The 14,695-nt window shown below is 37.3% G+C and overlaps 1 protein-coding gene across 6 annotated transcripts in view; it reads right to left on the minus strand.

Moving 5' to 3' along the window:
- Positions 1-14,695, minus strand: part of LOC129770204 (xaa-Pro dipeptidase) — a 326,892-nt gene that overhangs the window by 66,402 nt on the left and 245,795 nt on the right. For all 6 annotated transcript variants that reach the window (XM_055772898.1, XM_055772894.1, XM_055772895.1 and 3 more), the window contains one exon: positions 14,402-14,449. In XM_055772898.1, coding sequence (XP_055628873.1) covers positions 14,402-14,449 — 48 coding nt within the window. The remainder of the gene's footprint in view (positions 1-14,401; positions 14,450-14,695) is intronic.

Below are 14,695 nucleotides of genomic sequence, written 5' to 3' on the forward strand. Positions count from 1 at the left end.
GCCCTCTCTTCTGTTGACGCCTCGAAAGGTCCTGGTCCGGATCGAATTCCACCTTCCTTCATTAGGAATTGTGCTGCATCATTGACCATCCCTGTGAAGTTTATTTTCAATCGATCACTTCTTGACGGCGTCTTTCCTGAGTCATGGAAGCTAGCATCCATAACCCCGATCTTCAAATCTGGAAACATTCACAGCGTGGAAAACTACCGTCCAATCTCGATACTGGACTGTTTGACGAAAGTCCTGGAAAGACTGCTACACGATAAGCTGTACACGGCAGTCCGATCGTTAATCTCGGAATTTCAGCACGGGTTTATGAAGAAACGCTCCACCATTACCAATCTGATGACCTTCACTAACACTCTGGTTGGTGCCATCGAGAAGCGTCGTCAAGTTGATGCCGTGTATATCGATTTCTCCAAGGCGTTCGACAAAGTTCCGCATGGTCTCGCTATCACAAAACTGAGCCGCCTCGGTCTTCCTTCGTGGATTGTTCGCTGGATAGAATCGTACCTTTCGTCCAGGAAAGCTTTCGTGAAGGGTCACGATGCCACATCGAATGCGTTTCAACTACCGTCCGGGGTTCCTCAGGGTAGTCACCTTGGTCCTCTCATCTTTATACTTTTTTTAAACGATGTATGCGACCACCTAAGCTGCTGCAAGCTCTTGTATGCAGATGACCTAAAACTCTACCGCATTATCAAGACGACGGTTGATTGCCTGGCTCTGCAAGCTGATATTGAACGCTTGTCATCGTGGTGTAAGATGAACGGAGTGTTGGCAAACCCAGCCAAATGCAAAATCATCACCTTCAGCCGAAGTCGAACACCGGTCACGTTCGAATATTCGATGAATGAGTCACCGCTTGTGAGAGTATGCTCTATCAAGGACCTTGGGCTACTTTTAGACAGGAAATTGAGATTCAACGAGCACATATCGATGACAGTCACTAAAGCAAACTCCATGCTTGGCTTCCTGAGAAGAAATACAGCGCAATTTGACGACGTACATGCCATGAAGTCACTGTACTGTTCTCTGGTTCGCAGCGTATTAGAGTATGGAGTGCAGATCTGGGCCCCGTATCACAGTGTGCACGTAACACGTATCGAAAAAATCCAGAAACGTTTTATAAGAAGTGCATTACGGCGGCTCCCATGGACAAATCCCGACAATCTACCGCCTTACGAACATCGATGCGCGCTCATCGGACTCCAAACTCTGTCGAGCCGGCGTAGTTTTCTGCAAAGGCTGTTCATCTACGACGTACTAAGCAACAACATCGACTGCGGCAGCATACTGCAAAATATTAATATTCACGTTCCGAACCGCCAACTCCGAAGCACTTCCTTTCTCAGAGTTCAAGGGCACCGTACTACATACGGATATAACAATCCGCTAGATAGATGCTGTAGGCTTTTTAACGATGTGCACGATATTTTTGATTTCAACATAAGTAGACTAGTTTTTAAAGATAGAATTAAGAATGTCTAAATAGTCTGTGTGGTCTGTGACCAAAGATGGTAAATAAAAGATAGCAGAAGATGATTATCAATATGTCCAAATATATTGTTGCAAAAATCTCGTAAATCCAACATGAAAGAACTGAGCCATAAGCAACCAACTGGAAAGTTTTCGTGAAGCTACCGATATTTAATTTTTCCATTTGTGTCCTCCTATAAATGATTTTGGTTTTTTCAATAAATTCCCGGACAAACCAACGTACAGAGACTCAAACTGGAATTCGTACACCACCATGCAGAGTCACTGTAGTTTCGTGAATTTCGGTCAAAGTTTGGCACTTTTAAGAAAAACACGAAAGCCTTTACGTATTTAAAAGAACTTTTAAAATATTGGTCACAAAAGAAATTCAAATGTCATTAAAATGAATACCAGTCATCACATTCCTGTACATACAGTAAGTCACAGTCACAGAAAGTTCTAAACTGTTAAATACTTGAAGATTACTATTAGTAATATGATATTATCAATTTGTTCATTTCCTCAGCTTCAATGAAAAATTCTTCCGTTTTTTCTTAAATTTATCAATAATGTTTAAGCAGTTAGTTAAAAAGCAAACAAGAACAAGTACTAAAACACCATACAGTGAAAGGTGAAGATGGAGATGTTCTCGATTTATTTTCCACATTAAACAAAACATTTCAAAATTTACTATACAGTTGTTCGGCTTCTATTTCGTGCGGTTTCTCTCTGATTTTACCCGTTTTCATAACGCTGAATCACCAAATTTCCAATTCCAGCTGATGTTAGCTTTGTTTTCGCCATTTTGACTACAATCTATGACTACAATATCGACTATTTGCCTTTGTTGGTGTTCAAGTATCACTGACTAGTACTGACGAAGGAATAATTACATACAAAACTGAATCGGTATCACAAATACATGCTTACATATGAATAACGAATAACCAGGGTTGCCGATTTTTGCTATGATCATATTTTTCGCAACAAGTTCTTAAACTTTATTATTTATGAGCTATCATGATTCATTAGAAAATCATTTCCTTTCCATGAAAAACTGCTTCACAATGAAGCATCATAGAAGCTTAACGATTGAACTAGGATGCTCTTGTTTTGTTATGTCTAGCTCAATGTTCAAACATAAGAAGTGCACGATTTTCACTGTGACCCACTGTAGAGAATTGGGCAATATCGTCAGTAAATGCGTTCGAAGTAAAGTTCCCTGATATTCCCTGATTTCACTAGTAATCAAATCAATTAGGGGAAAAGGGGGGAATTTGGACCACCTAAGCAAATCGCTTAATATTTCCAAACCGCTACACTTGTTTTCTCTCAATCAATAATGTTTAATAATTATATCAAGCTTCAAACTACCAAATATATCATAAAATAAAAGATATGATTTTTGGACATTAAAATTTGATGCGGTGTGATTTGGACCGTCTGTGGGGTGATTTGGTCCAGTGTGTGTTTCATCGAAAAAAGCATACTTATGTTTACGTAAAGTATTTTGGGATAATGTTACAATCAGTAACAGTGTTTTGGGATCGATACCAGGTGTCTTGGCCAGATTCCAGACCAGAAAAATTGGGTTGACACCATCTCGAATTCTGCATGAATCTTTTCACTGTTGTTCGAGCAATTTCAAACACTTTCGTTGTTGGTTAAAGAAAATCCGTTCTTGATGGCCTGAGTTGTTCTTTCAAGCTCATCCTTCTTCCAACGTTGTCTGCCCACCCTCTTTTTGTATTTCCTGACATCTGGAATCAATTAGATCAAAGAAAAGCCTCAAACCTGTAGGACCAATTCACCCCACAGAAACGTGTCCATGTCACCCCACACAACATGCAAAAATTAAAATGCAATTAATTTCATTTATTGTTATCAAACTTACAGTTTCGCTGCATCAAATTGTTCCTCTGCTGTAGACGAACAGAGCTTTACTGCACAATACACGAAACGTTTTGTTTAATCAGCAGGAAAAACCTTAACATCACGATCGGAAAACTCACATTTTTTGACAATCAAAGTGCTTGTTGTGTTCATGCTACCGATTTCTTCCACCTGTCGAATTTTACCAAAGTTTTTTTTACGTTAGTTACATACGGTTCAATAATAAAAGAAAATGACATTATAAAAAATCCAAGTTGAGCCGTACTTTTTGAAATAATGGGGTGGTCCAAATCACCCCGTATGTCCAACTCACCCCGTGTTACCCTACTAGTTCACTACTAGTTTCACTACTGTTTCTCGTTGCCAATTCACCAACTACGATTCATTTCACACAAGAGCTTCTTTCTTCCGGGGTTCCTTGTCTTCTAGATAGATAAAATGAGAATTCCGAATAATTGAACAATTAGTTTATTCGAAATTTATATTAATGCTATCGCTCCAGCGCGAAACACAGTATCATAAATTTTTCGCTTAGCTATAACCGATTCCTCACGCATGTTTTTATAAATACATTCAACATTAATGAAGAAGCCAACACAGCTTACACATTCTTGCTGTTTGACCTTCTGATGGTTAACTTCACTCACAGACACTGAAGTAGATGTGCACAGATAATCTGGCTAGCTAACCCCTTTGTAGCATACAAGCATACAAGCTGTCCCAAATTCCAAAAAGCCATTACTAAAATATCACATGACCCCGATCTCAATTCCGCATCCCACATTAACATCCTAACCTAACACTTTTCCGCTTGTCTCATTAGCACCTCATAAAACAAAACAGGCAAGCCAGCGAATGTTGCCGCATGTGATGTGATAATATAACCTTCACATTACGGGTAGAAATTATTCAATTATAGAAGGTTAGTTCGTAAGTTATTCGGTAAGCTAGAATACAGTTCAAGTTAGATTCAGCTCTGAGCAACGTCGTTCTCGTTTGAGTGTCCGAAAGCCGCATTCGTTCACCAACCTCAATACTTTACCTATATGGCGACCGTGACAAAGTCGTTGTCGTGGTCCGCGCGTTTGTTTAGCCACTTTAAAACTGCTGTAACCAACTTCAATCAAAATAATAGATTCGATGTTATGGTTTTTAGTCCAATCGACCAATCTATCACGATGTGGCTCGAGGTTGTAAGTTGAAAGGTTGAATACTTTCGAATCTAGACGCTTTTTGATCCGGACAGTTTTTCATTACATTCAATATCCTACCCTGGGGATCTTCGTAGCCACTTGGTTGCGCGTTCGCATACTAAGCGATCGATCGAGAGTTCAAACTCAGGGCCCTCAATTGACCATCTTTGTGTTGTTATAGAATAAAAACGTCCACGAAACAATCATCAGCGATGGAGATCGATCCACGGTGGAATGATGACCGATTCATTCATACAACTGCTCTGCTCTGCAAGAAACCTCGAGCTGTTGTGCTATACATAACACAACAATGATCATATCAACTGTCTCCGCTGTCCGGTCTGTCGAACAATGGAAGAACAGAAAGAATACCATTACGCCTAAATGGCTACTACTGTGTGATTTACGATTTATGAAACCATAAACATGTACATGTACACGATTGAAACCCGATTCTGTTACAGCTAAAATGCCTATGAGTCTAAATAAATAAACAAATAAACAAAATATCATACCAAAACCATAATTTTTTTGCATGTTGAAATAATGTGACTGATAGTTACTACTGTATCAATTTAATGTAGTGTGAAGCATTGTACCTAGCTGTGAACAAAAAATGGTCAAAATCAAAACAAATATTTGTGTTTCACAAACCCATGTCCGGAATAAAAAGCTCGTTCAGAAGATGATTTTAAATCGGGACGGCGGATCAAAGTCAACGGTGAAAAATTTTTTTGAAAGAGTTGCATAAGAGTGTCCGGAATTTGAAGCAAAAGTGTCCGGAATTCAAATCATGAATGAAAAAGTGTTCGGATTTAAAATCACGACACATTGAAGAAATTTATAAATTTTGAACAAATATAACACGATTTTGTGGAATTCTGTGATTCATAACTTACATGAAAGCCTTCCTATTTAATGGGAACGGTAATTTTTCATGCTATGTTTTGTCACTATTTTTTAATACCGTCGATGGGGGTGAAAATGGGTCAAAAATGGTAGTTTTCGAACTTTTAGTTATTCAACAACGTAAATCGTAAATTGGAGCAAAACACGATTCTGAAATGCTCTCTAATGATGATAATTTTTCACTGAACTACGATCAAATGAAAGTTGACCTAATCTCGCCCCTTAAAGGCGGTGACAATGGGTCAAAGTAGTGAATATTACTCTCTATTAAGAATTGTGTTTAAATATCAATTTCTCAATAATTTCAAGATAATTTAACAACATGTAAGTGTCTTGAATGATTATTTGAGTTACGAAAATAGTGTCAATCCACCTAAAAGTGAGATGGAAATGTTTATATACACCCAGGTTTTTTACGCGTTTTTTTAAGAGTTTTTTTACGCGGATTTTCTATTTCATCCGGCTTTTTACGCGGATTTTCCAATTAACTCGGTTTTTTCACGCAGATTTTCCAATTAACGCGGATTTTTTTACGAGGTACGTATCCCCCGCGTAGAAAAAAATTGGTTGTACAGCCATTTCATGTCAAACCGATATAGTGGCTCTCAGATTTTCGTGAAAAGTTGTTGGATTTGTTCTCTATCGCAAAACATTAGACCCGGGATCATTAGGGTGATCATTTCCATTTCTATTTATTTTCCCATTTTTTCCAAAAATGACTTTTTTTTAAATTCATAACTTTTGAACTACTATACCAATTCGGATGATTTACATATCAAATTAAATAGGTGACCATTTCCATTTGAGGGTGGTCCGGAAGTTTATTTTTTTTCATTTTTTTTTTCCAAAAATTACTTTTTTTTTAAATTTATAACTTTTAAACTACCGGGTCGATTCAGATGATCGATATACCAATTTGAAGCCACATGAAATACCACATATGCATAAAAATTGGATTCTTGTCGCATAGATGTTGTCCAGTCGCAGTCGCATTGAACGAAAACTGAAAACATGTTAACTTTGCAAAATCACTCGAAAACGAAAAAAAACGCCTCTCTGATATTCGGATATGTTATGTAAAAAACCTCACCTTTCAAGAAAAAATATAAACTCTGGTGACCTTAGTTCCGATACCATGTAAGATATGAAAAAAAATTACAAAAGAAAATCTGTTTTTTTTTCAAGTGTAATGTTTTTCAAACAAAACTAGCTCATTGGCTTTAATTTGATATATCGATCATCTAAATCGGTCCATTAGTTCAAACGTTATGAATTAGCTCATTTTTGGAAAAAAAAGGTGGGAATGTTGATTTTTCGGACCACCATAAAATGGAAATGGCCACCCTGATTTTTAACCAAGGCAATGCAATGTTTCCCTGATTGGTGAGAATATTCCCTGACTTTCAAGGTTATTTTCATGTAGTCGATACTAGAATTGGGCGATCGTTAAGAAAAGATCGATCTTCATGGATCGATTTTTTAAATGGCGTAGGGATCAATTGACTGATTAAATCGGTACCAAAGAATTGATCTTTGGAAAATATAATGTTTTTTTCAATCTATTACTTGTTCTACAGCGTGACGCATAGGTCACGCAAGCTATTTGCACAAATATACTTCTGACATGAATATATATTACCTCTACGACGGCAGTTGAACAACTGAACCGCTTAGGAACCAACACGCTCGATAGTTGCAGCGCGATTGTTTTTTTTCCTTCATAGAGCGTTGCGTGACTTATGCGCCACGCTGTATATAAGCGTTTCACATTTCTATTCCAACATTAACGCATTTTACTTTGGTTTTCAACATGGAGGTCACAAAAAATTAAAACACAAATCATTCATCTTATACCATCATGCAATTATTTAATAAAATAAATTAATTGAAAAGTATTATTAGAAATTAGCCAACTGATATTCATCCATATTCATCCAGAACTCCGCTGACAATAATTCCATAAAACCCAACCGTGCCATTAGTCTGTGATTCAGCCGAAATCTTGGACCTAATGTTTATGAAATTTGTCAGTACGTTTTTGATGAGATTAAAATCAATGTTCACTGAAAAACAAATTTACAAAAAAAAAATCTGCGATCAAAAAGATCGGAAAGATCGAAAAGATAAGATCGATTTTTCGAAGTACAAAGAATCGATCCAAAAGTCGAAAAATCGGAAAGGAAAAGATCGACCTTCTAAATATCGATCCAAGATCGCCCAATCCTAGTCGATACCCTGCATGTGTGAACTGTATGGAAAAAGACATAAATGGATTGTGTATATAAGTTTGAGGAGGGATTGTTTACTCAATTCTGTATTCTGTATTCTTTTTGTTTTTTATCCCAACAGTTTTATTTTATTAGGCTCATTTAGCAAACTCAGCTGTAACATAGCCGAATTCATTCGTGTACATTTTTTATCGTATGATAACTTTTGTTGTATATTAACAGTGTCCATTTTGAGACGTAAGAGTATCGCTATCTATCGATAAACATTTGTTTTTTTATCTATAACACAGTAGCCGTTTAGGCGCAAGAGAATTCCTATTCTATCGATGCACAACACATGTCTCCTTTTTTCGGCGTAAGAATATTGCTATTGTTAGAATGTTCACAGTTGAGCTGTTCACAACGGGACTGTTGATATGAGGCTTCTTTTGTTGCGTTATTAATAATGCCAATTACTGATGCAGCAGACCGAAAGTGTGAGCGGTAAGGGACTGGGATTACCGACACATGATGATTGTTGCGTGGACATAGTAGCTAGAATAAAACACTAAGATGGTCAGTTGAGGGGCCCTGAGTTATTTTGTATTCTGTATTCTGTATTCTGTATTCTGTATTCTGTATTCTGTATCCTGTATTCTGTATTCTGTATTCTGTATTCTGTATTCTGTATTCTGTATTCTGTATTCTGTATTCTGTATTCTGTATTCTGTATTCTGTATTCTGTATTCTGTATTCTGTATTCTGTATTCTGTATTCTGTATTCTGTATTCTGTATTCTGTATTCTGTATTCTGTATTCTGTATTCTGTATTCTGTATTCTGTATTCTGTATTCTGTATTTTGTATTCTGTATTCTGTATTCTGTATTCTGTATTCTGTATTCTGTATTCTGTATTCTGTATTCTGTATTCTGTATTCTGTATTCTGTATTCTGTATTCTGTATTCTGTATTCTGTATTCTGTATTCTGTATTCTGTATTCTGTATTCTGTATTCTGTATTCTGTATTCTGTATTCTGTATTCTGTATTCTGTATTCTGTATTCTGTATTCTGTATTCTGTATTCTGTATTTTATATCCTCTTTGCCTATGAATACAACATTGACCACTATCGTTATCGAATTGTCAAAAGTTGTAGCACTATTAGGAAACATTGTTAACAGTGGGGGTCTCCGTAGCCATGTTGGTTGCGCGTTCGCTTAGTAAGCGATCGATCGTGAGTTCAAAACTCAGGGCCCTCTTTGACCATCTTTGTGTTGTTACAGAATAACTACGTCTACGCAACAATCATCAGCGATGGAGATCGATCCACGGTCGATAAGATCGATTCATCCATACAACTGCTCTGCTCTGCAAGACACATCGGGCTGCTGTTCTATAAATAACTCAACAATGATCAATCAACTGTCTCCGCTGTCCGGTTACACAGGATAATGGAAGAACAGAAGGAAAACTCTTACGCCTAGATGGCTACTGGTAAAATGCGTACCATATGCAATGGCATAGAAGGGAATACTCTTACGCCGAAAAATGGCAACTGTGTAATGTCCTTATTATAGATATGATAAACATGTGACATGAACACGATTAAAAATTCGGCTCTGTTACAGCTAAAATGCTAATGAGCCTAAAATAAATAAAAGGGATAAAAAAAATTGTTAACAGTATATACCGTTCTGAATCATATTTCGGACGCTTAAGGCATATGATGCAGAAAACAGAGCTAAGCTTTATGCACAGGTATGATTTGGTTGATATTCAATAAATTAGTTCAATATGCTTTTAAGTTTCTACTTTAATACCTAATTGGTTGAAAATATAAAAAAAATCATCGAATAAAATGTTTTTCAAATGAAGCGAATAAGAATCAAACTTCGGACACTAAATCAAATTTCGGACAAATTGAATTCAAATTTCGGACACTTTATTTTGTAATTTTTTGGACGAAAATTACATTACACTTGATTATACTTTTGACTATAAAGTATAATGAAGTGTAATGTAATTTTCGCGAAACACTTACCAAGCAATCACAGTAAACTGTTAACGATGATGAGAACTGTCGAACTGTCGGGAGAAATTTAAATATTTATGAACGGGTAAATTCTACGTGCTCACGCTAAGCAAACGTCAAACACAAACGATAATGAGAAGTGTTTTCAGATTTTTGCCAATTATGTTATAATTCAAATGTAGTTCTCAAATGAAATGATAGTGAAACCAAGGGATTACTCTAAAGAAGCAATTGTGATGTTAATATTATAGTTATACTAGCTGACCCGGCAAACGTTGTTCTGCCATATAAATTACTTCTAGTGAATATTTTGACTGTTGAATAAAAAATAACTAATGTATTGCAATACATGTGTGTTCAAATGTTTCAACGATCTATAAAATTAATTGATTATGATCGATGTAGGATAGATTCCACGTGGATATCGAGTAGATATGTGAAGATTTGACCGTGTATTGCATTGGACCGTGGGAACTTCCCGAACCTGAGTGTGATGTGGATAAATGGACCGGATCGATCGGATCTCAGGATTCGTCTTTTGAATTCAGAAAACTGATCATTCTTGCTATGAAATGTAGCAACCTTGCCTCGGCGCAAAATAAACTTCAAAATAAGTAATCCGTATTCGTGGAGCAATTTAATCTGTATCAGATTAGCAGACACGAAAATAATTTTAAATTGTTTAAATTTGGATGAAAATCATTACTCGATGTTGTTTAAATACTTAGAAAACAGTCCGAACTTAACGATTCTTCTATAAATCTTGTATACATCCAGCAACATGTTGGTTGGACGAAATACGTGTAATTTTGTAATTGAGCCCATTAAAGACTGCATTTCTTTTGTTTGAACACACGTGCTGTCGTTTGAACAAAGGCTGTGTAGGTGTTACTCATGATAGCGTCTCGCTAACATTCCTCGAACCGCTTCTGTTGATTGTCTCATAGGAATCGCAGTCGTTCGCTCTCTACCTTTGCTACCCTTGTCCTGACTGCGCCAATTCATCAAACGACACACATAAGAATCCATCGAGGGCACTCTTTTGTTTGTTTCGTCTCCTCCAACCACATAATATTAAAATATTAATTCAAAATGAGTAATGATAATTAAAGTAACTGTGGCGCATTGGATCTAAACACGTGCTCTTCAATCGGTTTTTTATCAGGATTGACGACAATAGCGTGACTGTTATTTTGCATTCCGAGCATGGGTGTGATTAGAATAATTTCAATAATTCATTGTGCTCATCCAAAAAGGCTTCCAGCTCGCCGGCGATATTCCTAGTTTTAGTTGAATTGAGGTTACTTGCGTATGTGTAGGGTGAAATTCGATGAAGAGGACGAAGTGCCATCTGGCATTAAACAACGTAAATAAATTCGTCCTGTTTAAAAGACGAACGACGATTATTTGGTATCGTTTATATAAAAATACATATATCGCCAAAAAAAAGGAGATGAGGGTGAAAAATGGTTATATATGGTTATAATTTTTTTTCGAGCCAAATTTATGCAAAAAAATACGAAAACAAAGTTATTCAGATTTTATTTGCATGGGACCACCCTAATCGGTATCAAATATAAAGTAATAGGTATCCTAGGGCTACCAAGTTTTTTGAGTATAATATTATTCGGAGGTTTCGGAGAAGTTTGACCACGAACATCGTGACACGAGAATATGATATAGGGGCTTAGAATGAAGGGGGTGTAAGTGATTTGATCGATTTCTCTACATCGACTCTCTCTTTTGGTCATAACTTAGCTGCAAATACATTCCCAGCTGTATTTGAAAATGTGGAAGATAGGTCAGAACCTCATCTATCGGATTGTATAGCAAACTTAAATTGGAACGTTTTTGCAGTTGAGTTATTAACTAAATAAAAAGTTGATGAAGAGAAATCGATCAAGTCACTTACACCCCTTGCATTCTGAGCCCCTCATATATAAGAAGATTATCAGTGCATTGAGCATTTTAAGTTATTGAAACAAAGTGTCCGAAATATGATTCAGAACGGTATTTGTTGAGTTCTACAATTCCATAGCGCGTTGAACCATTCGTGCACCCCTTAACCCCATTAGCAACCAGTCTGTTGTTGTTTGTTTGTCTGAACATTTTTCCTTCCAGCGCCGCGGCGGATTTTTTCCGCTTGCTATTTTCTGTTATTGTTTACCTTCAAGCTCGAGGCATGACACACGGACTGCAAGCGAAACTGCCGTTCGCCGAGAAAAAATTGTGATACCCACTCGCGTAAACTTTCCGGCGGAGGTTTGGTTTTATTCCACTTAATTGTTTGCTGTCAACTTTGCGCCCCGCTTCGCTTGCTCTGGGGATGACGCGGTAAACGGTGTGAATGGGCACAGAGACTGCAATGTGTTCAATGGCTAACGTGCGACTCTTCCCAGAGAGGGAGTTTCGCTCTGCCGATGCGAGCGAAATGTGACCCACGCATTTGCTGTGTTTTTATGGTTTTGTTTTCCATGGAAATGGCACCAGTCATCGATTGACATAAATGCCACTTATGATTTATTTGTGAGACCTGCAGGGGTACATTTTCCTTTCGTGAGAATTTCAATACTCCCGCAATTGTCTGATTGCTTGCCAACGATTCTGCGAAAACATTTGGATTTAAAGTTTGTTTTAAGAGCTGAGCCAATCTTGTTTTTTGATATCGAGTTTCTTTTGAAGGTCCTTATAATGGACATATCGCGTGTAAGATTACATTCAATTAAAATCCGAGATCGCTTATCACTTATCATGCTACCGTGTTCTTCCTAATGATTGGTTCTGAAACGTTCTCACAGCAGTTTGTATTAGAAGTATTTCTCTTCAATTCGCGACTCCGAAGCTTGAATCATGCGCACATGATTCATGTAAGGAGAGGAAACTCATTTTCAAATAGAAAGTTTGATTGAAAATCAACTTCCCTGTATTAGATAAATGTTTTGTGTAATAGGGTAACAAGTATTCGGCATGTCTGCAATTCATGAAAAGAATGTTGTGATATTTGAAAGCCATTGAGAAATGATTTTCAATGATATATATACTGAAGCTTGGAATTTTTCAAACCATGTAATAATACATAAATGTTCATAAAACAAATAACATGTCCAACGAAACCAGTTCCATAGCATATAACAATGGTTAACAATACCCCTCCAAAAACCGATCGAACGACCCTTGAAGTCGTTTTCATTTTCAACAACAGATTATAAATCACGTTCCCGCCGCTGCTGTGTTACGCGCGGCCACAAGGCAAGCATTCCAGTTAAGCGCCCGATCGGATGGCATGAGGAGCCAAAACAGTATCAATATCCGCTGACGTGATTTGCCACTCGTGGAAACGGACGGAAAAACAAAAGCAGTGGAATAAAACACAATAACAATATAATGTCGTAATCGCACACACATCCAATTCACAGCTTTATGTCCACAACGGGCAGCCCGGTCGCGTCGAGCGATGCCAAGAGGAAGAATGTCGTTGACGTAATTGAAAGTGTCCGAGTTGAGATTTTGCCGCTGCGGCTGATGATATTATTATTGGATGAATCCAAAGTATGAATGAATGAAAACAATATATAGACACGCACGCGTAGCTCGACGGAGACAGGAAGGCAGTAATTTCGTTAACAGGCGGCAATTAAGTAGGATTTTGCGGTAACCTGGACATGGGATTAAAATAAGTATGTAGTTGACAGAGTATACTAAATTGAACGTTTCAGTTTTCAGTGAGAGTTTGCAATAGTACGTAACATTGATTAATGCTACAGCCGAGATTAGAAAAGAAAACCGGTCTTGAGGTCTACAAAAAGACTCCTTTTTGTTGCAGTTAGTTGAACATCCACTCCTACGCTCCGAAGCGAGCTTCGTTGTGGACAATATTTTCGCTAATTGGTCCAGTGAGGAAAATTTGCTGAAATTTGTGGTCTGGGGATCGGCCCACGCACTCACGGGTTTTAATCTTGTCCTCTGGACAAGCGGTGTTCGGGTACACTTTACAGAGCAGCTCAAATTGAGAAACAAACCCGGTTTTGGGGGAAGAAAGATAAACCCGCCCTCGGAGTTCGATTTCATTGGCCGGGCAACCAAAAAAACACGGCGGTTGGCCTCTTAAGCCAACTGCTTGACTGCGCAGAGTCCCGGTTAGGAAGGACTCACACGCCTAGAAGGCGTGTCGGGTTACATTTGGCGCCCAACGTGGGGCCCGACAATACTAATACAATAAATCAGTGCAGCGCTACACCTTATATCCTGAAGCAAGACCTGATAACTGATTATTTATGTTCTTTTTCGTCTTTCTAGTTACCTTGTCCACGTCTCGTGTCTGAGTTTATGAAAAAAATAAGGAAAACTTCTGCACATGACTAATGGAAGAATTCTATTCCATCAAGATAAAGAACATTTCGGCTCCTTTAATGTTATGTAACTGAGCCTGTACAAATAAAAGATTAATAAAAAAAAGATAAAGAACATACATTTGCGTTGTGGCTAAATTCCTGGTGTAATATGAGTTTTTTTCGCATAAATCGTATTCGCCAGATTTAAACTTTCGCACGAAAACTAGAAAAATGTTGAACTAATAAAAGAAAGGTTTTGAAAAGTAAAATACTTTTTTCACGCGCAAATACTTTTCCGATCAAATGTAGGTAATTAACATACACGCTTTATACTTTCCAAATGCTTTTGTACTTACCAATGTTAGTAGCACTGACGGGTTTGTTTCACCGATTTTCTCTTCAATCTGTAAAAAGAATAATGTTTATCAGTATCGAACAAATCATCAGAACAAAAATAAAACAAAATATCAAATTGAATTGTGAACGGTTAAACGCGATGAACATCGGATACACGGAAAATTTTTTTTTTTTTCTTTATTAACACTACACCCAAAATTAATTTTTAGCACATGTTCGGGCATCCCGATTTATTACATTAAATGAGCTGAAAGATAACATAAAATGTTCTACTCCCCAATACATGTATATCA

This window comes from Toxorhynchites rutilus, chromosome 2 (assembly GCF_029784135.1).
Source record: "Toxorhynchites rutilus septentrionalis strain SRP chromosome 2, ASM2978413v1, whole genome shotgun sequence".
Taxonomy (NCBI): Eukaryota; Metazoa; Arthropoda; class Insecta; order Diptera; family Culicidae; genus Toxorhynchites; species Toxorhynchites rutilus.